Source organism: Pithys albifrons, chromosome 7 (assembly GCF_047495875.1).
Source record: "Pithys albifrons albifrons isolate INPA30051 chromosome 7, PitAlb_v1, whole genome shotgun sequence".
Lineage (NCBI taxonomy): Eukaryota > Metazoa > Chordata > Aves > Passeriformes > Thamnophilidae > Pithys > Pithys albifrons.
Genome location: NC_092464.1, coordinates 55,463,143 through 55,490,912, shown reverse-complemented (window position 1 = coordinate 55,490,912; position 27,770 = coordinate 55,463,143). Strand labels below are relative to the sequence as shown.

Here is a 27,770-nt window from a genome sequence, read left to right as displayed (position 1 = left end):
GTGCTGGGACATCTTGTCTCGACTGTGCTTTTTCCAAGAGAATTGCACCAAATCATCCTTGAGGTCCCTTCTAACCTGCTATTCTCTGAATCCATGCACTGTCTCTGGGATTCCATGTTTCTTGAGTCCTTCCTTTCAAGGCTTTCTGGTAGATATGCTTTAGTCAAAGAGAAGTTTTGAGGGTTAACTACAAGGGAAGTAGCAAGCACTTCTATGTCCTTTGCTCTGCAGAAGGTCAGGTCAAATGAGCTGTTAGACTTTTCTGGCATTCAGGATCTAGGACCAGCTTGAGCTCCCATTGTCCTTGAGCTTTTTGTGTTTCAAGTGTCTTTTTTTCCCCGCTGTTTTCTAGTTTGATCTTTGCTGATGTATTTCAGGCTGGGATCTCCAGTTACGAGGCTGCCAGCAGAGAAGGAGATGTTGATGGATGGGTGGGCTCTCACAAAATGCTAAGCAGTGATGGGAGGTTCTCAAGATACAAAAAAAAGGTGAAAAAAAAAGGAAGAGGGATTACAACCCTCCTCACAGCCAGTTTTTTTATCCCCTTCTCTCTATTTCTCTCCTTCTGCCCCATTATCCTTTCTCCAAAACACATAGTTTCATATCCTCCCTTGTACTTTGTTTCACTTACCTCCCCTGGTGTATTTTTATACCCCTCAGATGGGACTCAATGATGTTTTAGTTGACTCACATCAAAGGGAATAGTATCTAACTTCTTTAGGATCCTTTTGAAATCCAGTTCTTAGAACATAAATGCCTTGTTACAGCCAGAATCAGAGCTCACTTTCTTGGCTGTAAACCAGTCTACAGCTTTAAGCTATAAACTGCAAACTAAACAAGCCAAGCAGATATTTGTTCAGTGAAAACAACAGCTTGAAAATATTCTATCTCTGTCAGGGCAACATCTGCCCAACTTCTTGGACAGTTTGTTTGTAAATACACCTCTGATAAAAAGCTCACTGACTAAACCAGAAGCCAGAATTCAGTGAAATGACTGGAATGAATGAACAATTAATCAAGAGAGAGAGATGCTAACTGTTTTTAGAGCCAGAGTCTATGTATCTTATATGAAATCCATCACCATGGGCAAGAGGACATCTCACATCTGTCGTCACTGGAATCCTTCCCATTGCCTTTAGCAGACTTTGGGTAGAAAAGAGGGCATTCTAGGCTTTAAAAGCAATTATCTTGTTTACCTTTCCCACTTAGACAGCTGAGTTTAAACAGTTTTACAAAGTCATATCTAAATTGCTTTCCCTGGTGGGCTCACTTGCACAGGGCAGAGAGAGGCCATGCCAACCCTGACATGGAAACAGCACTGATAGGTTGTTCCTGGCTGCTGAAAACAGGTGGAAATGGCTACAGATGGTACCTGAAGTGCCATATTGGAGCACAGGACCTGCTTTAAGGAGGCCACTTCTCAAAGGACACAACTGAAAATTAAAGCAACATAACAGAGAGAAATTGTTGATCCAAGTTGCCTGATTGCAATACAGAAATTACTGCCTGGCTTGGCTGTTCTGTTAATAATCAGGTAGTTTTCATAAATCATGACCATATTTACAATAATTGGGTGAAGCATCTGGATGGTTTCATCATTTGTCTATTTCCCACATGAAGTGTCCATTTGAATTAATGACCAAAAGCTTTGTTCATTTGACCAAAGGACAGTGCACATCCATGCCCAGGACTGCAGTGATCCCCGAGCAAAGTGCCAAATGAAGTAGCTCTGGAAGCTGCACAGCTGCATCAGCAGGAGGCTGTGCCAACAGTAATTAGTTCTAATGAGACACTGTACTGCACCTAGGATCAAACCCAGCATAGCTGAGTGCTGATATATGTGGACCTGCTCTCTTTCTTAGACATAGCTCAGGTATCTCTCTGACATGGGGGTTCATTGGATAGACCAGACACACTTGGCATTTTCCTTTAGGTCACAAATAAAACAAACTAAAATTGTGCAACTTTACACTGTTGGATCTTATGCAGTTGTTTATGTAAGTCTCCAGAAGGAAAAAAAAAGAGTAAAGCTCTTGCTTTGATTTACCATTATTTAACACCCACTTCTCATGGTATAAATCCATCTACTTGATACAACATAAGAACAAGTGAGGCTCAGTGTCTTTCTGAGCCTTTAGAATGAGCTGATATTCTGTAGGAAGTGAACAGTTCACCTGATCCATCATTTAACTCATTGAGCCAGGTAATAGACAGCTCTGCAAGAGGGGATGCAATGCTGGATCTGAGGACACCTATGTAAGCAAACTAATTGGGGACACCAAGGCTGGAGGCAGCTGGGCTGCAGTGACCATGCAGGAGTGGAGTCTGCAGTCCTGAGGGATGTGGGTCAGGGAAGGAGTAAAGTGATGCCTCTGAGCTTTAGGACACAGAACTTCCAGCTGTTGAAGGAAATAGTCAATAGGATTCCCATGGAGACTGCCCTGAGGCAGAGCTGGTGGATCTCCAAAGAATTCTTCCATAGAAGGCAAGAGCTGGCAATCCCCAGGAGCAAGAAACCAGGCAAGGAAGGCAAGAGATCAGCATGGCTGAGTGGGGAACTGCTGGGCAAACTAAAGGGAAAGCAGGAAATGGAAAAGCAGAGGAAACAAGGACAGGAAACCTGGAAAGAGCACAGAGATGAAGTAGACTGTGTAGGGGGGCATGAAGGTGGCCAAGGCAAAGCTGGAACTGAACCTTCCAAAGGATACAAAGAATAAAAAGAAGGGTCTCTACATGTGTGTTAAACAGAAAAGGAATGTCAAAGCAGGTGTACCCACTCCTGATAAACAATGTTGGAAAAGTGGTACTAATGGATGAGGAGAAGACTGAGGTACTCAGCAACTTCTTCTGCCTCAGCCAGCAGTGTCAGCTTCTCCTCCCACACCTCTTCAGTGGATGGACAGCAGGATGGGGACTGGGGGAGCAAAGTGTTTCCCACTGTAAGTAAAGACCAGGTTCATGACCACCTGAGGAACCCAAATGTACCTAAGTGTATGGAACTCCCTGAGATGCCCACCAGAGTCCTGAGAGAATTGGCTGGTGATCAGAGAGGAGAAGTTTTCTCTGGTGAAGCCGTGGTGGCTGTCCCTGCTCACCTCCCTGTCATGCACATGCCTTGATGTTGCTTCCAGGAGGATCTGTTCTGTGGTCTTACCAGGCAGAAACCTGAGGCTAAGCTGTGCTTCCCAGGGTTCTCTTTTGGACCTTTTCCAGTCCCTTGGGACTTTGCCCAGGTGTCATGATATTCCAAATATCATGGAGTGCAGCTTAAGAACTGCATCAGCCAATTCTCTTGGCATCATGGGATGGACATTCTCTCTCCCATGGACATGTGTCTGTTCAGCCTTCTCAGGCGATCTTGAACCTGAGTTGGGCTGCAGAGAGAGATACTTTGCTCCCTCAGTCCCCACCCTGATGTTCAGGGACTTGAGAAATGTGGGAAGAGAGACTATCAAATATGCCTTCCCTGTGAAAAATGAAGTCCAGTGACTGCTATTAGCATTAACATTTTGATGATATAACTGTAAAGTTAATTTGAAATACAAGGGATTTCAAACAGCCTGTAACAGTATTACTGATTCCTCTCAGGGAAATTCCAGTTGCCTGGAGGAATGACTTTTAAACACGTTTTACCTTCAGTCATAGGAAGTCTAGAAACATGCATAGAAAGGAGAAGAAAAATTAACTTTGGAATGAAAGGTAAGGAAGGAAAACATGTACAGCTGAATGGCTTTAACCGTTAAAGCTTTGAAAAAATTATATCATAAAATATAGAAAAGGCACAAATAGTAATCCAGTTTTTTTTTTCTTTCAAGGATTAAAGAAACTAATTTATGGTGAACAGAATGGATTACATTCCTGTGTGATTTCATTAGGAATATATAACTCTGCAGAATGTCTGAAGCTTCTCATGACCTTTTCAGTGTGTTTTTAATCTTGAAATTTTCATAGTATCCCACACACCAAAAAAAAAACCCCAAATGAGAATTAAAGGGGAAGAAAAGAGTTTTGTCGAATGCAGGACAGAGCACCCCCTAAAGTGCCCATCCTTCTCATATTTTTGATCCTCATTTTCTCCACTCTTTGGTTTCCAGCCTGAAGGCACTTGATTCAGTCTCTGCTGTGTGCAGTACCTACATCTGGTAGCTGTAAAACTGCAGTGACATTTATTTGCAAATAGACAGGGAATTAGACCTACTGAGAGACAGTGACCTGATTCAGCAGGAGCTGCTGGTTTTTATGCATGTGAATATGTTTACACATTGTAAGACAAGACTGAACACAAATAAATTGGTTTGCTGTATATTTAAAAGGAATTAATTTTCTTGTCTTATTGTCCTTCTGTCCTGATGCTGTAATATCTTCTCTCTGGTAAGGTTTACCACTGGGCCAGTAATTTCAACAACTGGACAAATAATAAGTCCATATTCTAGCTTTTTGTTTACAGGAACCAAGAATCTTTGGATTAATGGGAATGAAAGATGTTAAAATCATTCTTTAATCATCTCATTTTCTGACTGTTCAAATATCCTCCCATATGTCTGGCTGTCTGACTGAGACATTTCTTTGTTCCTTCCTTCCCTGGGTTGGATTAGACTCCTTCTACTATAATAAGTTTTGCCAATTGTGTCCACGCTGAGCCTTGAAATTCATTATCCTCACCTGTGGTTTTAAGCCTGGATATTCAATATATACCAATTGACTCAGAAATACTCTACTACACTGCACACAGACTACCTGAAACTGGATAAATGCTCTCCAGGTGCAAGGTAGTAAAATACCAAATGGTCCTGGCTTCTCCTACCCCGTGGACAGACACCAGTTCTCCTTCTACCAACTGCCAAGCACTTACACAACATAATCTGCAACATTTTGGAAAGACATAACTATCCTGGAGCTAAATATGAAGGGAAATCAGATCTCAGTCCAGGACCTTTCTCATTATGAGACCGTTCTCATTATCTGTGTGAGGACAACGATAAGGAGGGATTTGATTTTGGTAAGAACTAAGTCACTTTTATCTCACTTTAAAATAACTACTAATCAACCAATCAAACATACACACCACCCCTCCCACACAGTAGATTAGGTTGCTTTGGAGGACAGAAAAGTTGCATTAAATGGAAGTACCAAATTTTCTCATCAAACACCATCCAGAGGCTGAATGTGCCCTAAGAAGATAATTATTTATTAGCATTATTTATTAATTACTTCAGTTGTGCTAATTGCACTGCAGCTGTCTTGTAGATAAGCCCTTGGAAACAACTGTCATACCTCTATGATTATGTTTTAGTTGATGCAGCAATTTTCAGCCATGGGCACTCAGGAGAAAAAAATAACAATTATCAGTCCTGCATAAACAGGGAACCAAAGCAAAGACATTTGAAAGGAATTGTTTAAAGCCAAATATTATATGGTTAGAGCAGGGATGAAAAAAATACCTACTTGCTTTAATTCAAAGGCAATAAAGACAATTTCAGATCGATGTTACCTTCCATTCAGTCAGCCCTTTCCCAATAACTACTCAGTTGCCTGGAAAGAAGGAAGGAAGGGGAATGGTGACTCACTGAAGGTCTGTTGATTCATCTGGTGAGAGTTATTAATGCTTAAAAAATTACAGCAGCAAAATCTTCTGGCGTCTTTTGTGAGAGAAGATTCACACAAAGGGAACTGCAGTCAGTGCAGCGAGTGGAAAAGGAGAGGAGGTTTGTGTTTTCCTGTCTGTTGTGGGTTATAATACACTTCATTATATCCTTTGAACTGGAACACTTCATTGTGTAGCTGAACTGGATGGAAGCAACAGAAGGGACCAGCACAAGGAGGAAGCTCAGACATCAGATCAGAGCTCCCCCATGCAGCATAAAAGGGCTTTGTGCCACCAGGAGTTATTTTGTGCTGGATGAAAGCCAAAATTATAGTGGGTGGCAACGTCCATGAAATCAGATTTTGTCTGAGCAGGGTAAAGCATCAGAGAGATTCTTTGAGAGGAGACAGTGGCTTCTTTTACTATGGGAAATTGCTATGAAGTTGTTACAATTCTAAAACTGCTGAGCAATGGGGCTGAGTGCTGACAAGCAGACACAAGGATATCAACTCCCCTCTTGAATATGTTGCATTTGAATGTCATGAAAACAAGCCAAATTTGTAAATTGTGCATCATACTAAAAGTGGGAAGAACCTGATGCAAGCCTGGAAACTGGACATCCAGACTCACTCTTTGGTGATGCTCTTTTAAGAAATCACATTCCCTGTGTCCTTTTCTTCCCCTTCCCTGGTGCTTTCTTTACTGTCTTGGTTTTGTCCTGGCCCCCCAGCTCGAGCCATCCCCCCCTTCTCCCCCCACTCCTCAAAGCAGGGAAAAGGAAAGGGGAAAAAAAACATTTGAAAGAAGCTGAGCCAAGTCAGTATATATATTTGTGTATATTCTCTAAATGTCTACAATTATATGTATACAATTTGCACCCACAGTAGGGGAAAGGGAAAGGGAAGGGAAAAAGGAAAGGGGAAAACTGGGGAGACAAAAAGACAAACCAAAAAACAATGAGCACAAAAAAGCACTCCCACTCCCCCACCCAGTAAACCAGTACAACACAATCCCAGCCCCACTCTTAGAAGAAAAACCAGCCCCTTCTCCCATGTGGGGGTCTCACTCATGCCCTTTCCCCGAACTTCTGCGTGGCTCTGGCAAGGGACCGAGAGCAACAGAGACAACTCCCTGCATTCCACCCTCACCAGAAATGGAAGAGAGCTAAACTTCCTATCTCTGATCTCATATCCTTCCCTGTCCCGTGGGAGGGGAAAGAATGGGTGAGGAATACCTGGCAGACAAGCCCCTCAACAGTTACATCTGGTTACCAGGAATAAACCTGGATCAAACGATCACACTTACACTGTGCTGGCTGTAGGTTTGGCTGGGTAAGAACTGTAAAGGTATTTGGGTGCCCTGGGTGGTAGTGACCAAAATACCTTTACATGTATTAAGGTCCTTATGTTGGTATGAATGTATTGATTTTTCTGCCTGGCCATGGGAGTTTTTGTCATTTATTTCCTCTTTTATAAGCCATTTTTCCTGGCTGTTTGTTTCTCTGTGGCTGTGCAGGGGTCACTGTCAGGGTAAGGACCCTGTCTCACCATGCTCTGTACTGCTACAATAAAAAAAGGCCATCCAAACACACAACTCAGTTCTACTTTTAGTGTAATAACTCTCTATATGAAAGGAGTACGTGTGAGGGATCAGGGTAGATGTCCCAGCTAACTGTGCCTGCCTTTTATCAAAAGTTTTAGAGAAAGATTTCTCTACTCTGGAAAATATATTTGTAATAATTTATATTTGTCAACATCCCACGAGTTGGAAGAAGAAATATTTGGTATTGTTTACTTTTTTATTCTGCAGCAGGGGAAAAAAAATCAACTAAAAACACAAACCAGAAATATCATGAAGTGGTACAGGAGAGTGGGAAAGAGAACTAACTTGTTGGAGGTAAAAATATGTTCGTAGACTTCATGGTAATTAGAGGTAGAAAACTCGATGCAGAATGTGAAGGACCTGCCTGGTTCAGCCACCTCATGTTAAATATTCTGCTTGACTTTGCATGAGCCTCTGGAAATATAAAGACAACAGGAGACCTGTTCTTATTTCCTGCTGTAGCAGTGGTGAAAATAAAAGGGCGAGTGAAAGGATTTATGAATTTATAAAGCATTTGTTTTTAGGGGGCTCTCTGCAGGGCACGGGTTGAGACAAAAAGCTTTATTTCAAAAACAAAGTCAAGACACTCAGATCAAGAGGATATAAAAAGTCTAATTTATGCAAGATAATGTTATAGAATCCTTGTGAGAGTAATTGCCCTCATGGTCTTAAAAAGTAGACTATTGTTTTATTAACTTTTGAACAAAATCCTACATTAATTGTTTTTCTTTCCTTTTAAATTGTACGTGCGTGAAAAGCTTCTGAAAGAAAAGTTGGGAGCAGAAATATTCCTTTTTCTTGTCCTCAAAGCAAAGCAAGGTAGAAAACAGAGCCTGAATTGAGACTGATTTAAAAATGAATTAATTTTCATCATGGTTTAAGCTGATAATTTTTTAAACTGACATTTAAACCATGATGAAACACTGCAAAGTGTTAGGAAAATCCGTGGCCAAAATTCTGTACTAACATTAAACCATATTATAATGTTCTCACAAACACTTAAAGCAAAAATAATTACATTTACTTGAAATAGTCAGTTGACATAACTTAAATTAATCATCTGCATAAATATTTAAAGCACCATGGATACAGCTGCATTATTATTAGTGACATCTCCACTTTCATTACATCCTTTAGTCACAGAAAACTTTTTTCTACTTTAAAACTGAATCACTTTGGTGAAAACAATAAAAGTTATTTTAGACCTTCAATAGTCTATCTAAGCAATTGCCAACACTTTATTTAAAAGTTCAATTTACAGAAAAAAAAAGTAGTTCTTAGAGTACCAAGACTCTGTTTAGCCACCAAGAGAAGAAAGATTCTCAAATATGTCTATATAATTTAGGATCAGAAGATCCATGGGATCCCTGACACAGCCTCAGGACACAATGAAGCTTGGCTGGAACCTTTCAGATTTCCTCACTCCTGGCATTTCAGTGTTTGGGATGATGTTGATCATTAGGATTAAATATAAGTGTGCCAGCAACAAGGGACTGTCAGGACTCTGTGTGCTCCCTCCCTCCCCACTCCTCTCCTTTCTGATCCCTCTGTTGGGCAAAGAGGTTTGTCCTGAGATTACAACACCAGGTGGGAGTTGCAAGAGGCACTGTCAGGGTGCTCACAAATTGATGCATTCTGGGGCTGGGGAGCTGAGATATTTGTGTTTGACTTTGGTGCACATCAGCCTGCACAGGTGTATAAAATCTGCCTGGAGGATGGGCAGTGAGGAACACTGGTGTCCTGAGGGAGCAGGCAGCTCCCAGATGGATCCTGCCTCTGGAGCGACCCCTGCAAGGGCATGTCCAGCTCAGAGATGGGGAACACTCACTTTTGGGTGACTGAATAAAAGCACCATGGTCCAGTCAAATATGGAGACAAAATCCTAAAGCAGGTCCATGGGTGCTCTGTTGCTTTGCAACTGTGAATTCTGCAAGGCCAAACACTGCAAACTTGTAACACTCCTACCTAAACCTGCTTATATCATAACCCTTTAGACAAGAACTGTAAACCAAATGTGAGACTCAGGGCACTGAATCACACCCAGACTTCTCAGAGAAGTTTAGAAAACAAGGGTGTCTCACTGACACAACAGGAGGGACCATGACCTGATTATGTTATAATGCATTGGAAGATAGAGTTACTTTATATAGATAGATAGAGGATAGATAGATATAGACAGATAAATATAGATAGATAGATATAGATAGATATAGATAGATAGATATAGATAGATAGATAGAGATAGATATAGATAGATATAGATAGATAAATATAGATAGATAGAGATAGATAGATAGATAGATAGATAGATAGATAGATAGATAGATGGATAGATAGATGGATAGATAGAGGGATAGATAGATAGATGGATAGATAGATAGATAGAGGGATAGATAGATAGATAGATAGATAGAGGGATAGATAGATGGATAGATAGATAGATAGATAATAGCTAGCTAGATAAATAGATAATAGATAGATATATTTAGATATATATGAATAGAGTTTTTTATTTAGATACCACATTGGCAATATTTACACACTGTATTAGCAATAAATCCAATCACAACCACCCACATAATCACTGTGTCCAATTTCTTGTGCCTGATTGAGAGCCTTCTCTGCCACAGAAGGTTCAAGGGCAGAGTGGTGTGCGTGGCAGTATAGTGTGTATGTGGTCTGGGCCACCTGATGGGAAGAACAAGTGGATGAGACCTTCTAGAGACAGCCAGAAGTAGGCTCATGTTCACAGTCCATGGTCCTTCTGTGGGTGTCTGTTGGAGAGACAACACAACAGAGCATGAGGTTCCTGGAGAGCTCTCCATGAGAACCTGCTGGTGGCAGTGAAAGGGAAGCCAGAGAGGAGAGAGGCTCTGCTGCACCTCACACTCACAACAAAGGAGGGGCTTGGTGGGGATGGGAAGGTTGAAGGCAGCACCAGCTGTGATCATGACTTGGTAGAGGTCAGTTCTGAGAGGAGAGAACAGGGCACAGAAAAGGCAATCTTCTGCAAACACTTAAATGGTACTTCAGCAGGAAAAAGCAGAGTAGAGAAAATGTGGGTCACCTGAATGAAGCAGAGGTTCTGGGGAAAAGGCTGGGGTGAAAACCAACTTCTTTGCCTTGGCCTTTGCTAGCAAGACCAGCCTTGCACAGCCTGTTCCAGAGGATGCAGGGCAGGGTGTTATGGGTTCACCATTACAAACCAAGACAGCAGGGAGACACCTGAAAGTCATGTGGGCAGAGAAAAGCACAGCACAGGGAATGTCTGTCCAGTGTGGCCATGTAAAGTAGGCAGAGCAGTGCCTGTTCTACTGAAACCAGAGCTCTTCGTGCTGTTCTTCATGGTGTTAAAGCAGAAAACTCAGTGAGAAATCTGAACTTGGGGAAGTCAGCTGAGCTCAAAGCTGAATCCTGCTACTCCCTACCACGTGAAGTCACACAGTCACTTCAAAGAGTAGCAGGAAAAGAAACTCCTTATTTATCTCTGTGTTGCCTTCAGTTCTACATGTGATTTTTTATTGCAGATTACAGGAAATTACAAAGGAAATGTAAACTCATGGAGTTACCATAGTTTAATGACTTAGTGATGAGGTTTAACCCTGCAGTCAAGCAAAGTAATAGTGCACATAAAGTCAGTAAGTGAAGCAACTATCACTGTCTAGTGTGAGGCAGAACACAAAGAATATGAAATAATAGAAAAGAATTAACAAAGTCAACATAATGGATGTCCTTCTTTGATTTAAAAACCCTCTGTTTTTTGGAAGAAGAGAATTGTTATAGATTCAGCATATTTGCTTTTCTTCCAAAAAAGCAGAAATGAAAATCAGAATTGCAGAGATTGTTGCTGAGATGGATAATAAAGTACAGACCATCAGAAAATTAAAGCACCTGTGATTTGGTTTGGGTCAAGTTATAGTTAGTATTATAATGAATATATTTACACAAGAAGTCAACATATGTCTAATATTTTTTTTCAGTAGCACAAGGTTGGAAAGGTCAGAAAATAATACATAAGAAAGAGTATCCCAGTGTGATCAGCCAAAAATTCCTAGGACACAATGGGCAGCCTAAGTATTGATTTGATTGCAGAGGGCACCAATAAACCATCATCAGAATTAATGTGGATAGTTTTGATCGCTTGTGTTTAAGAAAGAATTCAAGGTGCAATGAGCAGGAAGAACCTTATTAGCATAACCAGAGAAGGGAACAAGAGAAAATATCTTATGAGAAGGGATGATGTGAGTTTGTCTTGCTTAACATAGCAATTAAAGGCTGAGAGAAGATATGATTGCACCATAAATACACAAAGGGAGAGGAATTGCCAGGAAGAGAAAATAATTAGTTCAGCCAAAGAACAGTACTGAAACAAGAATGGCTATCAGGAAAAGAGGCAAATCAAACTGTTAGGAATTAGGAGACTTCTAAAAAACAAAGGTGTGAAATTCTGACACAGTTGTGCAGCTGGCAGAGATTCAAACTATTTTCAATAGAGAGTTGGATAAATGTAGGGAGGCAGACACAGGTTATGCATTGTGGCTGCCTGTGACAATGAGGATCTAAATTCAAGGACCAGAGGGTTTCTTTCTGTCACACACCTGGAGCATGTGCCAGTTTTATCACAGCAAAAAGATCAGCACACCCCAAGAATGGAAAAGCCTATGCAAGGTCAGCGTGTGACAGAAAGCAGAGTGGAATTGAGGACAAAGAACTGATCTTAGATGGGATATATTTGAATTTCTGCATCACCTACCACATATGAAATGGAATCTTATCTTTTTTTTTGGGTTGGTGACATTTGTTTGAAACATTCATTGTTCTGTAATAGGATGATGGTTTACAAATACACTGTGAAAACATTTGGGTCTTAAATATCCCTGAAGAAATGCAATGTTTTTCTATTTAATTCGATAACTTCATGTGGGCCTCCGAGATGAAGAGATTTCTCAGTGTCCTGTGTGTTTTTTGACATGAGGAGAATGCACCATCCCAAGGTCACTGGGGAGACTTTTGGGGACACCTGGCACTGCAGGAGTTCTCAGCCAAGTGACATCCCTGAAGGCAGTGGCTGTAAAGATTCCTGACTTTCTACAGAAAATTAATAAGAAAGATTCTTCTTCCCTTACATGTTCATGCTGGGATCAAACACAAGGTGACCTTTATCTCTAAGACTCTCTCTCTTTTTTTTTTTTGTTGTTTTTGTTTTGTTTTTCTGTTGCAAAAGTCACTTGCTGTTTGCTCATTTCAGAATAATACCAGTGAGACACAACTCAGGAGTGTGTGTAAATTGTTTCAAAGTGCTGGGATGAGAGGAGCTACAGAAGCAAGAAGTGTCTTTTTTATTAGAATTATATGACAGTGACACTAAGAGACTTTTCTGGAAACTGATGGCAGATGCTTCCCAAATTCTCATGACTATGCCTCTTTCAAAATCTACTTTCAGGAACACATCATTTCCAAACCTTGGGATATCTCTTGAGCACAAAATTCAAAAGTGATTATTTGACAAACATCTCAGGTATGAAGGAGTCAGGTTTTCATAGACATAACTATGAAGCCTTCCCCTCATAGTTCATGAATGTGCAAAACCACATAGGAAAGCTCTAAAGGAGAAAACACCCTCTTTTTCTCTCTCTAAAAATCAGTTTGAATTTTAAAAAACATCTGGAAATTCTGACCAGAGATGAGTGACTTCTGGAAGCACAGAAAAATTAATACCTTATTCAACTGCCTCTTTTCTAAGCAATCCTGTTGTCAGCTGACTAATCAGATATGAAAATACTGATGTTCTGTAGATTTACTGATGCATGTAAAAACTGGGGCTTCAGGTAATTCTAGATCTCTGTCTGCTGTTCCATGAATGTGATGAGCACAAGCCTGCCAGAGAAGTTGCTTGATAAATGGAATAGCTTAAGACTTCAGCCACGTTCATAGTAGAATTAGAGCACTGTTTTTTTCTTGACTGTTTGGAAAAGCTACTTCTTAATTCAGAGGAACGTGTTCCTCCCTTCCTTCCTGTATTCCCCCTCTCCTCAGAGGTGCAATCTGGGGCTTTACTGAAGGCACATGAAGTTACTCTTCAAGATACTGCAAATTTCACCTCTTTTCCATATGAACCTGGAGACACAGAAAATCTGTGCAGTTATTAGATCTTAAGACAATATAAAACTTAAGAGCCGTTAGGCTCAAAGGCAGCACACCAGTAAAATAATTTAATGAGTCTTCCTAGGAACAGCTTTGGTGCTCAGAATAAAACATGCAATAGCAAACCCCTTTTGCAAAGACTTGAAGCCAAGAATTTTATTAGACTGAATGATTTGTTTCCCTAATGCATTCACCAAGTGCAGCAAGCTGATTAAAATACTGGATAATGTAGAACCCTCCAGTTCCTGGTGTGTAGAGCTCAGCTTACACATCACTAACCATGTCTGACACACAGGGATTATACACAAAAGGCAAGAAGAAAACAGAATTTGCACTGTCTGCTGGCAGGATGCTGATGTCAATATTTTAATTTCAGCATGTTCAAAGGTAAAGAAATGGAGAACAGGCTTTGTAGGAAGGAATTCTTCACTAGACTGGAGCTGCATGAGAAGGCAATGAACACAAAATCAAGCCAATGTTTGAAGCACAGAAGCTGCACTAAATACATGAGGGTCATCATGCATAAAACCTTCAACAGGAAAGAGCTGTTCTAGCAGAGAATGTGATGGCACAGCCAAAAAAGCAGCTTGCCAAAGGAAACCTCCTCCAGAGTTTAGGGGTAATTCTGCAATTACTGTCCTGACTTAACTCTGTGTTCCTATTAAGGAAAAAAATTCAATGTTAATTCGACTCAGTATTAATTCAATATTTAATTTTACTCCTGTGAAGGGGAAACAGACTTCTAAGAAGCAGCAGATTCAACTGTAAGCTGGGTGAGAAACTTCCAAAATTCTTAAACTTTACTTTCTATTTGAATGAATTTCAGAAAACCAGAAGTTCAGACTAGAATGAAACAAATATAAAAACTATAGAAAACAAATGTTCATTAAATAAATGTGCAAACCCCTAAACTCACAGAATTCAAGACTTTTGGAACACTTTTTTTTTGAGTCACTTTTTGAGCTGTGACTGGTAGAATATTTAAGTCACAGAAAGGCCTACAGAAAATTTCAACCAATAATTTCCAGGAAAGAAAGGGTAGAGTGCATGTAATCACATCAACTGAACTGCTTTGTATTTGTTAGCAAATACAGTCAGGATAGTTTTTAACAGTGTTTTCCACCTGTTTATACAGATCATATTTCAATTTCTGCCCTCAAGAATTTGTACTCCAAGGTTTAGGTCCAGGGACACGAGGCAGAGGTTGAATTGATGCACATACCAGGTCAGAGCAAAGCCAGCAGATCTCAAGCACAGGCCTAAAATTCAAGTCCTATTTAACAACATTCTGAGTAAATTGCCACATTCTTTCTTGAGCTGGTGCATCTGTTCAGAGGGCAACTGCAGCAGGATTGTCTTTTAACCTGAGCTGAGTTCAAAAGGATTACAGTCGCTGCCAAGTCACCTTTATTCACTGTAATTGGCACCTTCATTCACTGTAATTGGCACCTTTATTCACTGTAATTGGCACCATGAGCCAAGTGGACAGCACGGCTGGGCTGAGTCCAGTGGCTGACACCACCTTTCCTAAAGCAGAAGAGCAAGAAACTCTGGGAATGCCCCTCTCAGCTGACTGCAAATACAATTTAAATTCAAATTCCAAAGAGCTGCCACATTATTACCAAAGGACTATTAAGACTGTTTCCTATGACTCACTAGGAGTTATTTTGATTGGCACCAGTTGCAGATTAGGCACACTGGGATTAAGCAACACGAACTAAATTCCGTGTAGAAAGAAGGAAAAAGATTTACACCCAGTTGGAACTTGGCATTCAGGAGCAGCTGAGGATTTCGGTGCCTTCCCTGGAAAGTTTGCCTCTGGGCCATTAAAAATGGTTTCAATAATAAAATTAACTGGCCTCTGGTATCATATACCCTCTTTTTCAGATCAGTGATTTTATTAACAGGTAATGCTGATAAAGATTTATTTTTATGAGATTTTTTTTACGGCTTTTAAATATCATATGGAAGTTCTGAGCTCTTTGGCTCCTGCAGTGCTGATTAGGGTGGTCTCTCCTTTTTCTTTCTTTTCCCTGTTTCCAAAGCAACCATGAAGTAAAATAGAAAAGCACACAGAGCTGTAGACATAAAGTTTTAAGAAATAATCCTGACATGCCATTTTGAAACCTGTTAAGAGGTAAGTTTCATTTTTATTATTGATGTTACCACCTTTATTCTTCTTTGCACTTTTCCCCTCAATAAACAATCCAAATACACTTTGAGCACACTGAAGGCATGTGTGGGCCTCAAGCACATGTGAAGCTCATATAAGGCAACTTGAAACCATGTCAAACAGCTGGATTGGGAAGTTTTCCCAGGATTCAGTGAGCTTACACATTTTACTGAACAATCCACACTTCTTGAAGCCAACTGTCTGGCACAAAGCCCAGTCAGGTGCCAGGAACGTGAAGCACATACTCACATTTAAGCTCCAGTTTGATGAAGTCAGTGTTGCCCAGATTCTCCAGAAACACCCCATCTGAGGCTGAGGTTTTGAAGTAGAAGGAGATGTCTGCACTGGTTTCCCCTTGGAAGGTGGAGAAGTGGAGGTAGGAGGATGAAGTAACAAAAGAAGCTGCATTCCAGTAATTCCCTGCATGGGATAAAAGGGAAAGACACAGATTTCAGTGCTCCCTTGGAGCTGTCTGAAGAGTTGAAGCTTTTAAAATCAATGTACAGTGTTGTCTGGGCTAAAAAACACCCTAAAGCACCTTAATTCTACCACCTCCTTTTGGTTTTTCCGGGCACAGAGTGTCAGATTTCAGAAGGCAGAGCATGTTCATGGTAAATTCATTTTCAAGCTCCTAATTTATTATATCCAATGTGTTGTTGCTGCATGTTTAGTATAGTAACACTGAATTCCTGGGAGATCAGACCTGGGCAAAATTTGGTGTCTGCCTCATCTCAGGTATGTGTTGCTTTCCTGAATTGCTTCATGTGGGACTTATCTGTCTTCAGAGTTATTCTACACAGCTACACTCCCTTCTTTTGAAAATGTACCCATGTCTATTAGAAGTCTATTCATGTATTTCACAGAAAAGAAAAAAAAATCCAAGCAATACAGACACAATTAACATGCTCCTAACAGTCCCCTGGCATCTTTTCATTGTAGAAACACAATAATTAATAACATCCTAGACCAATTACTGTACTTGAGCTACATGAGGGGCAATTTCTGTGCAAGGCAACATTACCATGCAAAACCAAAAAGCTTCATAAGCTGTAAGAGAGGCAACATTTTCTTAATATGAATATCACAAGATTCATAAGAGAAGGCTTCAAGGTGACCTAATTGTGGCCTGCAAGAAAGATGAAGAGAGACTATTTGCAGGAGCATGTAGTGCCATGGCAAGGGGGAATGGTTTCAAACTGGAAGGGAATAGGTTTAGATTAGATATTTGTGCTGGTTTAAAGGTGAACCAGCAGGGGAAATGAACTCACCACGAGAGAGATTATAAGTCAGATCTAAAATTTAATAATAATATTACAATAACAACACTGACACACAAGGGAAATTGCTTTCAACTCACAAAACCCCAGCAGTATAACCCAGTGTCCTGGGGCACAAACCCAAGGGGGTTTGTTTGCCCTTGTGCTGAGACCCCTGTGGCTCCCCCAAGTCCAGAGCAAAAGGAAAAGAAAAACCTGTTGGTGCAGGCGAGGGCTGTGGTCTGGGTGAGAGCGGGGATCTCCTCCTGCCAAGGTCCTGCTGCTGCTCTGGATCCAATGAGAAGTTCCCAAGGTCTTCTTACCCACCCCTTATGTACCCTCAGGGAGCTCTCAATCCCTCCCCCTGGGCGGGGACTCACACAATGGGTGATTAACTCTGGGAGCCAGGGGGTGTTGAGCTGTTGATGGCCAATTGGCAGCTCCGCCCCCTCAGGCTGGGTGTGAAGTGATAATGGCTCCCTGGGCAGCTGCTGCTAATGGCCCATTGACCTTGGGGAATGAATAGAGGGGGTAGAATACACAGCTTTGATCACCCCCACACAGGGTTAGCTGGTCCCTCCTGCTGAACTAGGACAATATTAGAAAGAAATTCTTTACCATGAGGGTGGGGAGGCACTGGAAGAGGCTGCCCAAAGAAGTGGGGATGTCCCATCCCTGTAAGTGTTTAAGGCCAAGTTGGGTGTTGCTCTAAGCAATTTGGTCTAGTGAAAAGTGTCCCTGTCCATGGCAGGGATGTTGGAACTAAATGATCTTTAAGGTCTCTTCCAACCCAGGTGATTCTGTGATGATGATATGGGTGATTTGGTAAACCATGGGAGGCTGGAACAACTAGTCCTGGTTTCATCAGAGTCCAGATTCAGAAATGTATGGGAATGTCATTCATTATATAACCACAATAATAAACTACTTGTTATTCCAGTCAAAACTCCTGGAGATCAGTTTCCCATTATTTGATTACTGAAGGAGGAGATAATGCTATTACTTATCTGGTTAGCACTGGATGAACATGAATGAGGATGCTGAAGTTCAGCACTGTTTATATATAACACCACTGGCCCACCCAAGTCAAAGTATTATGATTTGTATAATTTATTAATTTCTATTCAAAATTAAATTGAACATCTGAATTAAAAGAAAGCTTTAGGTTTAAATACATGTGTACAATTGCCTTCCATGGTACTATCCCAACCCCTCCACTTAATTCTGCATCTCAGTTTGTAGGTAAACTTTGTGGATTAATATAATGGTTGATAACTCAGAATGTTTGACACTGGTTGGGCTGAGATTCTGACCCACTATGAAGACACCAATGCATTTTGCTTCCTGTACCAAGTGCACATGTTCAAATTGTGCTTAAATTATTAACCCCCTTTCAAATGCAGTAACTGTAACATATTTGCAGATTTACCTCCACTTAATTCTGCATCTCTCAAGGATTCAGGATGAGAGTCTCTGGGAAGAGAAGTAGCTTTGCATTTACTTCAGTGCATCCCAGGAGGAAAGCTGCAGCTGAGCTTTTGTGTGCATGTGTGTAAATGCAGGTGTGAGCTGTGAAAATGGGAAGAAATGGGCATTCATAAACAAATATATAGCTTTGGGAGTCAGCCACTTGGGCTAGGTCAGCTGGCTTCAACATCTACTGCTATTTGCCCTACTTACACAAACTAGTAATTTCAAGATTGAATACTATTAAATGTCAATAATCTTCATATCATAAATATTCTGGAGCAAGAAATATCTGCTAATTAATTGCAAGGTCTTTCTCTGAAAACATACCTAGTGATAAAGCAGCATGGATTAAAAATATCTAGAATTTTACTTCCATTAATGGTCTGAGGTCTCTTTCTCTCTCTCACTTTTCCAAATGCTCCCTCAATATTAGCATTTCTTATAGTCTAGGGGCACGAGTGCTTTGTCAATAATATCTTAGTGCAGGGTCCAGATGGTCTTTGCATATTCTTTTGCACTTGCACATGTACCTGGACATCTATATTTTCTTTTCCTGGGGCCTCCATCCTTTCTTGAACTGGTACATCTGTTTAGAGAGCAACTGCAGCAGGATTATTTTTTAACCTGAACTGAGTTCAAAAGAATTCCAGTCTTTTACAGATACGCTGGATGCTGTCAGACTCCCCAGACAGATTTGATTTATTTGACTTGTGGAATAAACCCACATGAAATAAATGGGATTCGGACAAAAAGTCAGGAATATATTGATATAATCCATGTTAACCAGCTAAATGCTTGCATGTCTTTAAAACTTAAATAAGTATTTTAGATGCCCAGCTTTACATTCTCTGAATATTTTATCACATTTACAAGCCTAAAACACAAAGAACACTTGACGAGCAAAATTGCTGTGAGAGCTCCAAAATCCGGGTACTACTGGAAACAAATCCCTGTTCAGTGAGAAAGGATCCCCAGGCACCTCAGCACACCAAAGGAGACCAGGCTGACTGTGCCACTGCCCACCCAAAGGGCACCATGCAATGGGCTCTGCTCTCCTCTGCCCAGGCAGGTTGGTTGCAGATGATTTTCCCACTGGCACCATCCAACCTTCAGCCACTGCATTTCATGTTCTCACAGTGCTTACATCTCCTGAGAGCCCAACACAGCTGAAGAGCTACAAGTTAGACACCTGTTTTAATTAATCATTTCCACTAATGCATTGACAATGGCTGTTGAAAGGTTCATATTTTTGTCATGGTTTATTTTGTCACGTTCTGATGCAATGAAAGCCTAGTCCCTTTTCTGGAGCTTCCAGTGCAACACAGAATATTGGGCTGGAAGGCAGGAGGGCTCTGCAGAGGGATCTGGAGAGACTGGAGAGATGGGCTGATTGCAATGGGATGGAGTTCAACAAGGCCAAGTGCAGGTCCTGCCCTTTGGCCACCCCAACCCCCTGCAGCGCTCCAGGCTGGGCACAGAGTGGCTGGAGAGCAGCCAGGCAGAGGGACCTGGGGGGACTGAGGGACAGGAAGCTCAACAGGAGCCACCAGTGTGCCCAGGTGGCCAAGAAGGCCAATGGGATCCTGGCCTGGATCCAAACTAGCGTGGCCAGCAGGCCCAGGGCAGTGACCCTTCCCCTGGACTCTGCCTTGGGGAGGCCACACCTTGAGTGTTGTCTTCAGTTCTGGGCCCCTCAGTTCAGGAAAGAGATTGAGGGGCTGGAGCGGGGCCAGAGAAGAGCAACAAGGCTGGAGAAGGGACTGGAGCACAAGTGCTGTGGGGAGAGGCTGAGGGAGCTGGGGGTGTTTAGCCTGGAGAAGAGGAGGCTCAGAGGTGACCTCAGCACTGTCTGGAACTGCCTGAAGGGAAGTTCTGGCCAGGTGGGGGTTGGTCTCTTCTCCCAGGCACTCAGCAATAGGACAAGGGGGCACGATGGGCTCAAGCTCTGCCAGGGGAAATTGAAGTTGGAGATCAGAAAGAAATTCTTTGCAGAGAGAGTGCTCAGGGATTGGAATGGGCTGCCCAGAGAGGGGGTGGATTCCCCATCCCTGGAGGTTTTTAACCTGAGCTTGGCCGTGGCACTGAGTGCCATGATCTGGTAAAGGGACTGGAGTTGGACCAAGGGTTGGACTTGGTGATCTCAGAGGTCTCTTCCAACCCAACTGATTCTATGATTCTATGGTTATTATAATTAATATTGCATTAAAGTAAGTAAGAGTAGGAGCTGCTGTATGAAACAGATATATATTTCCTAGCATTTTATTTATATCTTTTTAATCTTGCAATTTGAGAAGCATTAAATGCAATTTAACATAATCTGCAATGCTGGGACACTCTGGGTTAAATCCATAACAGTGACAGCTCTTAAGCAAAGGGCAGGTTTGCCTTTACAGGGAAATAATTTTCAGTTGAATGTGGCCATTCCTTTGTATAGCCAGAGATTTCAGAGTTTTTAGGACTGGTATTGGTTGTGGGTTTATCCAAGAGGTTCCAGTCGTAAGTCATGCCTGGTGAGAGGATGAATGCAAACAGTGCAAACAGAATAGGAGAACCTGTGGCTTGAGAGAGATGTTTTCAAAGGCCATTCATAAGAAGTTCCTACAGAGATAAAATCATGTTTTCACACATTGGTCTCAAAGCACTTCCGGGGAAGAAGACTTTTTATTCAGAGTACAATAGAAATGTTTTGCTAAACATACATAATGATTTTTATCATAAAATGGTATCTTTTTTAAAAGAAAGAGGCTCCCAACAGAAATCTAGCATAAAAATCCACTTCACACACATTATTATTGTTTCATGCCAGGAACATTTGTCATGCCTCAAAATTTCTTTGGTGCACTGTCACAATTCTTTCCTCAAATGGTTTGAACGTATCAACCCTACAGGCATTTTTCTCCCACTTTAGGCTGAGCAAGCTGTACATGGAGAAAACTGGGACTGCAACTTAAACCACAAGGGAGAGTTATGGCAGCAGGAATATCAGACTGATAGAAGGTGGGAAAGGGAGTTTACTTAGAAAGAATACTCTAAATGCTGAGTTTGTGATCTGTTGTGCTGGTTTAAAGGTGAACCAGCAGGGGAAATGAACTCACCATGAGAGAGATTATAAGTCAGACCTAAAATTTAATAATAATATTACAATAACAACACTGACACACAAGGGAAATTGCTTTCAACTCACAAAACCCCAGCAGTATAACCCAGTGTCCTGGGGCACAAACCCAAGGGGGTTTGTTTGCCCTTGTGCTGAGACCCCTGTGGTTCCCCCAAGTCCAGAGCAAAAGGAAAAGAAAAAACCTGTTGGTGCAGGCGAGGGCCGTGGTCTGTGCGAGAGTGGGGATCTCCTCCTGTCAAGGTCCTGCTGCTGCTCTGGATCTGACGAGAGGTTCCCGAGGTCTTCTTACCCACCACTTATGTACCCTCAGGGAGCTCTCAGTCCCTCCCCCTGGGCGGGGACTCACACAATGGGTGATTAACTCTGGGAGCCAGGGGGTGTTGAGCTGTTAATGGCCCATTGGCAGCTCCGCCCCCCTCAGGCTGGGTGTGAAGTGATAATGGCTCCCTGGGCAGCTGCTGCTAATGGCCCATTGTCCTTGGGGAATGAATAGAGGGGGTAGAATACACAGCTTTGATCACCCCCACACAGGGTTAGCTGGTCCCTCCTGCTGAACTAGGATATCTGTAAAAATACCATAGAAGCCAAGGAGGATTTTTATTTTATTATCTGAAACATAACATTGTAATTTTACCTTCTTTGTAACCTCAACTATAATTCTATAATCAAGACCACAGCTCTGTTGTGGAGTTCTGTTATCTGACTAGCGTTTAAATTTGATTTAAACCAACTAAACAGCTACAGAGCATGTTGCTGTTATGGAAGCACAAATACAAATAAGGCAACAGAGAAGCCTTTTCAGTTGTTTGCAGCTCGAGGTAAAGGTGGAGATCCTCAAAACTCAGCTGTGTTTCTCACAAAATGACGTGTTGGTTGGTGGTGGCATTAAGCCTCAGGACACAAGGCAGGCAGAGGCAGGCAAAGGAATTGCTGCCCAAGCCCCAGGGGAAAAATGGCAGGGATGTTTGCATGGATCTGTGCAGGAATCAGAGCCTGGATCCAAGCAGGAATCAGAGCCAAAGCTGTGGCAGAGGTGGCTCAATGGACCACATAACACTGTTACTCTGTTTTCAGTTTGCATCAAGGTTGTTCACAGCTCTGCTTGTCTGCTGTGCAAATTAAAACCAACTCGTTAAGCTCCCCCAAACACTCTTTTCATTAGTCTTGCTGCTCCTGAGTTACACTATTTTCTCTAACTTTTATGTTAAAAAGTGTCCCTTCTACAGCTGCATAAAGACTTGGCCTTAGACAGAAGGCAGCACCGTAATTACAAAAGTGTAATTTTTACAAGAAGCACCATAGTCTGTAGCCACAAGAAATCACCCAGACTGCAAAGATGAATGAGAAGGGACAACCTAAACCTCAGATAAAAAGCTGAACGAAGATTTGAAGATTTCCCCCATGAAGTCCCCCCTCAGGGAGAAGTCAGGAGATGCCACAATACTGACAGGGACAAATTCACCTCATCCTGAGTTATGCAACTTGGGGTGATCTCCTTTAATGTGTGGCAGCTCTGCAGTCACTGGGCTTAGAGCAATCAGCCATTCAGCTTCTTCCCTGCAACAGTTCTGTTCAGAGCTCCCTCTCTGGCTCCCATCAATATCTTCTTTCTTAGCATGATTGAAATTCATGCTTTAACACCATCCATTTCACTGCTACATTTAAACCCCCTTGAAATGGATAATGGCAATACCAGAACTGTAAAAGCCATCGGTGCTTTCAGCCCTGTGAGGCAACGGCGCTGGAGAAGGAAGTGTCAGGCAGCTCTTATGGATTACAATAGAACAAACCCCTCCAGGGCCCTCATCTGCAGCAAAACTGATTTTCTATCAAAACCATTATGTGAATAAAATGTAAGAATAGTCTTCTATTTCAGAGAAGATGGATATGTGAATGGAAACCTGTTCTGTGCCACAAAGTAATGGAGTGAGATTATCTGTACAATTATGCTCAACAAATCAAGTTGGTGGAGGGTTTTTTTTTTGCCATTCTGGGAGAGGATTCTACACTTGCACACACAGAGCAGTTTGAGTATCAGGACAGCAACAATCACACCTTTGACCCAACTCTTCAGACCCACTTCAGGGTGGGACTGGCAGTAAGGAAAACCAAATTTGCTGTTGGACTTTGAATGTGAAAAGTCAGAGAAAATTGGCATTATTTCTTGCACTTTATTGAGAAGGATGTAACCATGACCTCAAAGCAGGGCAGGCACTTCTGTCAGCAGTGCTAATCTCAGAGGAGCTGAGGTCACAGCTTCAGGCTGGCAGGAGGGGGGTGTGTGCTGAGGGGAGAGGAGGGCAAGGATGGCAAGTTGTCAGCTTTCTGCCCTTTGGCTTCTTTGTGACTGGACAATCTGCTTGGTGACATTTTTCATTGTGCTAACGTGCTTTTAAACCTCTGTTCTTCTCTGTCTGCACCTCCATGACTTATTTACTGCATGTTTTATTATACTACATTTACTATATTGAATGTATATATAATTTATTATATATGGCAAATTTTTGCAGATTTCTTTGATTTCTTTGGTACCCTTGAAATCAGTTTTTAGCAACTGAATTTATTTGATTGTGGGTGAGTTATTTCTAGCCCTGGGGTCCCCTGTGTCAGTGCACACTCTTGTATCATCCCACAGCTGGACCCTTCCGCCCCAAATCCCATGTTGATGTGGAAAATTCACTGGAAGAGTGGTTAGACATTGAAATAAGTTGTCCAGGGAGGTGGTGGGGTCACTCTCTCAGGGAATGTTCAAGAGGTTGCTGGATGTGGCACTTGGGGATATGATTTAGGGGTATTGGGTTGACAGCTGGACTGGGTGGTCTTGAAAGCCTCTTCCAACCTTGATAGTTCTGTGATTCTGTTAGTCATCAATACCTCATTCTGCACAAAGTAACTGCTTTTTACTGGTATCTACATACAATGGGGTGATACCATAAGAAAATAAGCAAAAAAAAAATCAAACTAGGCATAGTACTCCTGTCATCAGGAAAAAAAATGCTGTTGCAGCTAAAAAAAGGTTTGAGAGAGGCTCAAAACAGTGAAGGTCTGACCAGCCTGGGGCCTTGAACCCTCTGTGTAATACCCACAGACTCTGTCTAGAAATGGAAGTATTTCTTGGGCAATGGATTAACAACTTACCAACATCACAGCAGAATATCATTAGAAAAAAAAAAGCATGTAAATTGCTACTTAATTTAAAACTTCAGTGGTAGTGTCCTGATTTACTCAATCCTAACCCGAATCAAGAAAAATAATTTGAAAGAAATTTGCTACACAAGATGTTGGTATGATAGCAGAATTTTGACAACACACAGGGAAAAAGATCCCCCAGTCAACAGATGGAGAGTGTAACAGCAAACTGACTTACTGCCTTTCAGGCTAAATAAAAATATAGGTTTCATTTCAATTTGCAAGATCAAACTAGCTGTGCATCTTTCAACAAAGGAACAAATGGCTGGAAGTCTAGAACAAAACCTACTGAGAATATCAACACACATAAAGATGAGCTCAGAGTTAGCAAAACAGGAGAGTTAGCTCTGCAGTGGTTACTGTCATATTAAAAGCAATTCAGATTTTAAAGGATGAATTCTGGACTGTACAATTTCCTTTTTTGTAATTTCTTTTTTTTTTTTTTTACCTGGACCTCTTTTTACATTGACTTTTTTTTTTTTTTTTTTACTTTGACCATCTAGTCCAACAGCCTGATCACGTCAGGGCTGACCAAAAATTGAAGCACAGCTTTAAGGGAATTGTCCCTAAACACTCACAGGAACAAGGTAATAACGGCCACCTCTCCAGGAAGTCTGTTCCAGGGCTTGATCACCTTCCCAGTACAGAAATGTTTCCCCAGGTCAAGTCCAAACCTCCTCTGACAGATCCAACTTTTAGCCATTGTGTCCTGCACTGGGTACCAGGGAGAAGAGTTCAGCACCTCCCTCTCCACTTCCCTCCTCAGGGAGCTGTAGGGAGAAGTGAGGTCACCTCTCAGTCTCCACCTCTCCAAACTATACCAACCCAGAGTCCTCAGTCAACCCTCTGAGGAGATGCCTGCCAGCTCCTTCATCAGGAGACATTCAAAGACCTTCACATCTTTCTAAAGTGGCAGGACCCAGAATTGTACACAGTATTCCAGGTGAGACTGCACCACTGCTGGATATGGTGGGACAATCACCTCTTTGGACCATCTCTTGCTGTGTTTGACGTGCCCCAAGATGAGTTTGGCCCTCTTGGCTGCCAGGGCACACACTGCTGGAGCCCGTTGAGCCTCCTGCCAACCAGCACCCCCAGACCCCTCTCTGTGGGGCTGCTGTCCAGCCACTCCTCTCCCACTTCAGATCTGTGCCTGGGGTTGCTCCATGCGAGGTACAGAGTCTGGCATTTTGGTTTGTTAAGCCTAATTCTCTCTAGACGCCTCTGCAAGGCCTCTTGTGCCTCCAGACAGTCAACAGCACCTCCTAGTTTGGTTTAGTCATCAAACCTGCTGATGGTGCTTTCAGTGACTGCATCCAGACTGGGGATAAATATCTGACACCTCCCATTTCTACTCTACACCTGAAACTCAAAATTATTCCTTGAGGCTTCTCTTCTGGAAGTTCATTGCGCACATCTTCTCTGAAAGTGAGATCCTGAAAAAGGTTAATTGTCCACTCCTTTGGGCGGTGACCCTCCAATGATGCCCCTGCCTCCTCCAGTTGTGGGAGGGCTGTTTGGTCTCCACTGACTGACCTTTGTCACCTCTTTCTTATTGCAAATACCAAAAGTTCTGCATGCTTGCCCCTGCTGTGACAACTGTTGATCTCATTGCAGAACTTTTCCTCTTTTTATATCAGCCCAAAGGTCTAAAGCCCCAAACTCCTTTAGGCATAACAAGATAGTGAGGAGAAAGCAACTATATTTAAAGAATTACAAATGCAGGCTGGCCTTAAATGACTTATTTAGAAATTAAAGAGTCTCAGCCTTATTATCTGGAATTGATTTGAGGACTGTGGTCAGTAATGAGGACATAAAACAACTTGTATCAAAAGTTCAGTAAGATGGAGAGCAGCTTATCTCCCTGACATTATAAATTATCTGGTTTTGTAAAGATTTTTAAGTGACACACCACATACAAGACACAGATAAATACAGAGACTAAAGTTTACTTTACTCTGCCAGTCACTATATTTGCTGAGTGAGGGAAAACTGCAATCACATTTATCAGGGAACAGTTGGAGTCAATGAAAAAGATTCATGGATGCAGGAGAGTCTCCAGCACCTGCTGAGTTACCTGAAACCATCTTTGGAAGATGGAGCACAAGCCCTATGGGGAGAGGCTGAGGGAGCTGGGGGTGTTTAGCCTGGAGAAGAGGAGGCTCAGAGGTGACCTCAGCACTGTCTGGAACTGCCTGAAGGGAAGTTCTGGCCAGGTGGGGGTTGGTCTCTTCTCCCAGGCACTCAGCAATAGGACAAGGGGGCACGATGGGCTCAAGCTCTGCCAGGGCAAATTGAAGTTGGAGATGAGAAAAAACTTCTTTGCAGAGAGAGTGCTCAGGGATTGGAATGGGCTGCCCAGAGAGGGGGTGGATTCACCATCCCTGGAGGTTTTTCAGCTGAGCTTGGCCGTGGCACTGAGTGCCATGATCTGGTAAAGGGACTGGAGTTGGACCAAGGGTTGGACTCGATGATCTCAGCGGTCTTTTCCAACCCAATCAATTCTATGATTCTGTGATTCTATGATCATTTTTCAAATGTCTTGCCCCTTGGTCACAATGTCTAATCACGACACATACCCTGTCACTGCTGGCATCATTCCTTTCACCCATCTAGAGAGTGCAAGGTCTTGACCTGGCAAGGCTTACAGCCTGGAGCTGTGTAATGTGCTGATGGAGCTTTAATGATGCGTGGAAACTGGTGGCCCTTCATGGGAATTATTTTTAAACAACAGCTGACCTGCAAACATCAGCTTGATCACCACTGTGCCACAGTCAAGGCGGGATGTAGGAACTCTGCCCTGATGCCAGAATGGTGAACATTAAATACAGGGACCCGCTGCTGTCCACAAATCAGGTTACTGTGAGACTCTCATTCTTGTAGATATTGGTGGGTGTTTATAGCAATTGTAACAGCTTACCCTTCTCCCACCTCTCATACTGCACAACCACTGGAAGTTCAGCACAGGCCTGTGCTACATGAAAGGCAAAGATGCAAGGACAATAATGTAAAAAACCAATAAACTTAACAGTTCAGTTCCTCTGTGGTGCTATATTTATGTCCTGTGCTGCAGAGGAGAACTGCAGGAAATGGTAGTTCCAGGTAAGTGGACAATCAGATGCAGCTCCAAGTTCAGTAGAAACACAGAGCCATTGCCCTGGCCCAACGCAGTGTGGGCAACAAGATAACAAGATCTAATACCCATTTCTTATCACTCTCTACAACTACTTGAAA

At 42.2% G+C, this 27,770-nt stretch overlaps 1 protein-coding gene across 2 annotated transcripts in view; it reads right to left on the bottom strand.

Annotated features, from left to right (window-relative positions):
• The window catches only part of CNTNAP2 (contactin associated protein 2), a 1,051,893-nt gene that overhangs the window by 112,009 nt on the left and 912,114 nt on the right, over nucleotides 1–27,770 (bottom strand). For both annotated transcript variants that reach the window (XM_071559619.1, XM_071559620.1), the window contains one exon: nucleotides 15,753–15,923. In XM_071559619.1, coding sequence (XP_071415720.1) covers nucleotides 15,753–15,923 — 171 coding nt within the window. The remainder of the gene's footprint in view (nucleotides 1–15,752; nucleotides 15,924–27,770) is intronic.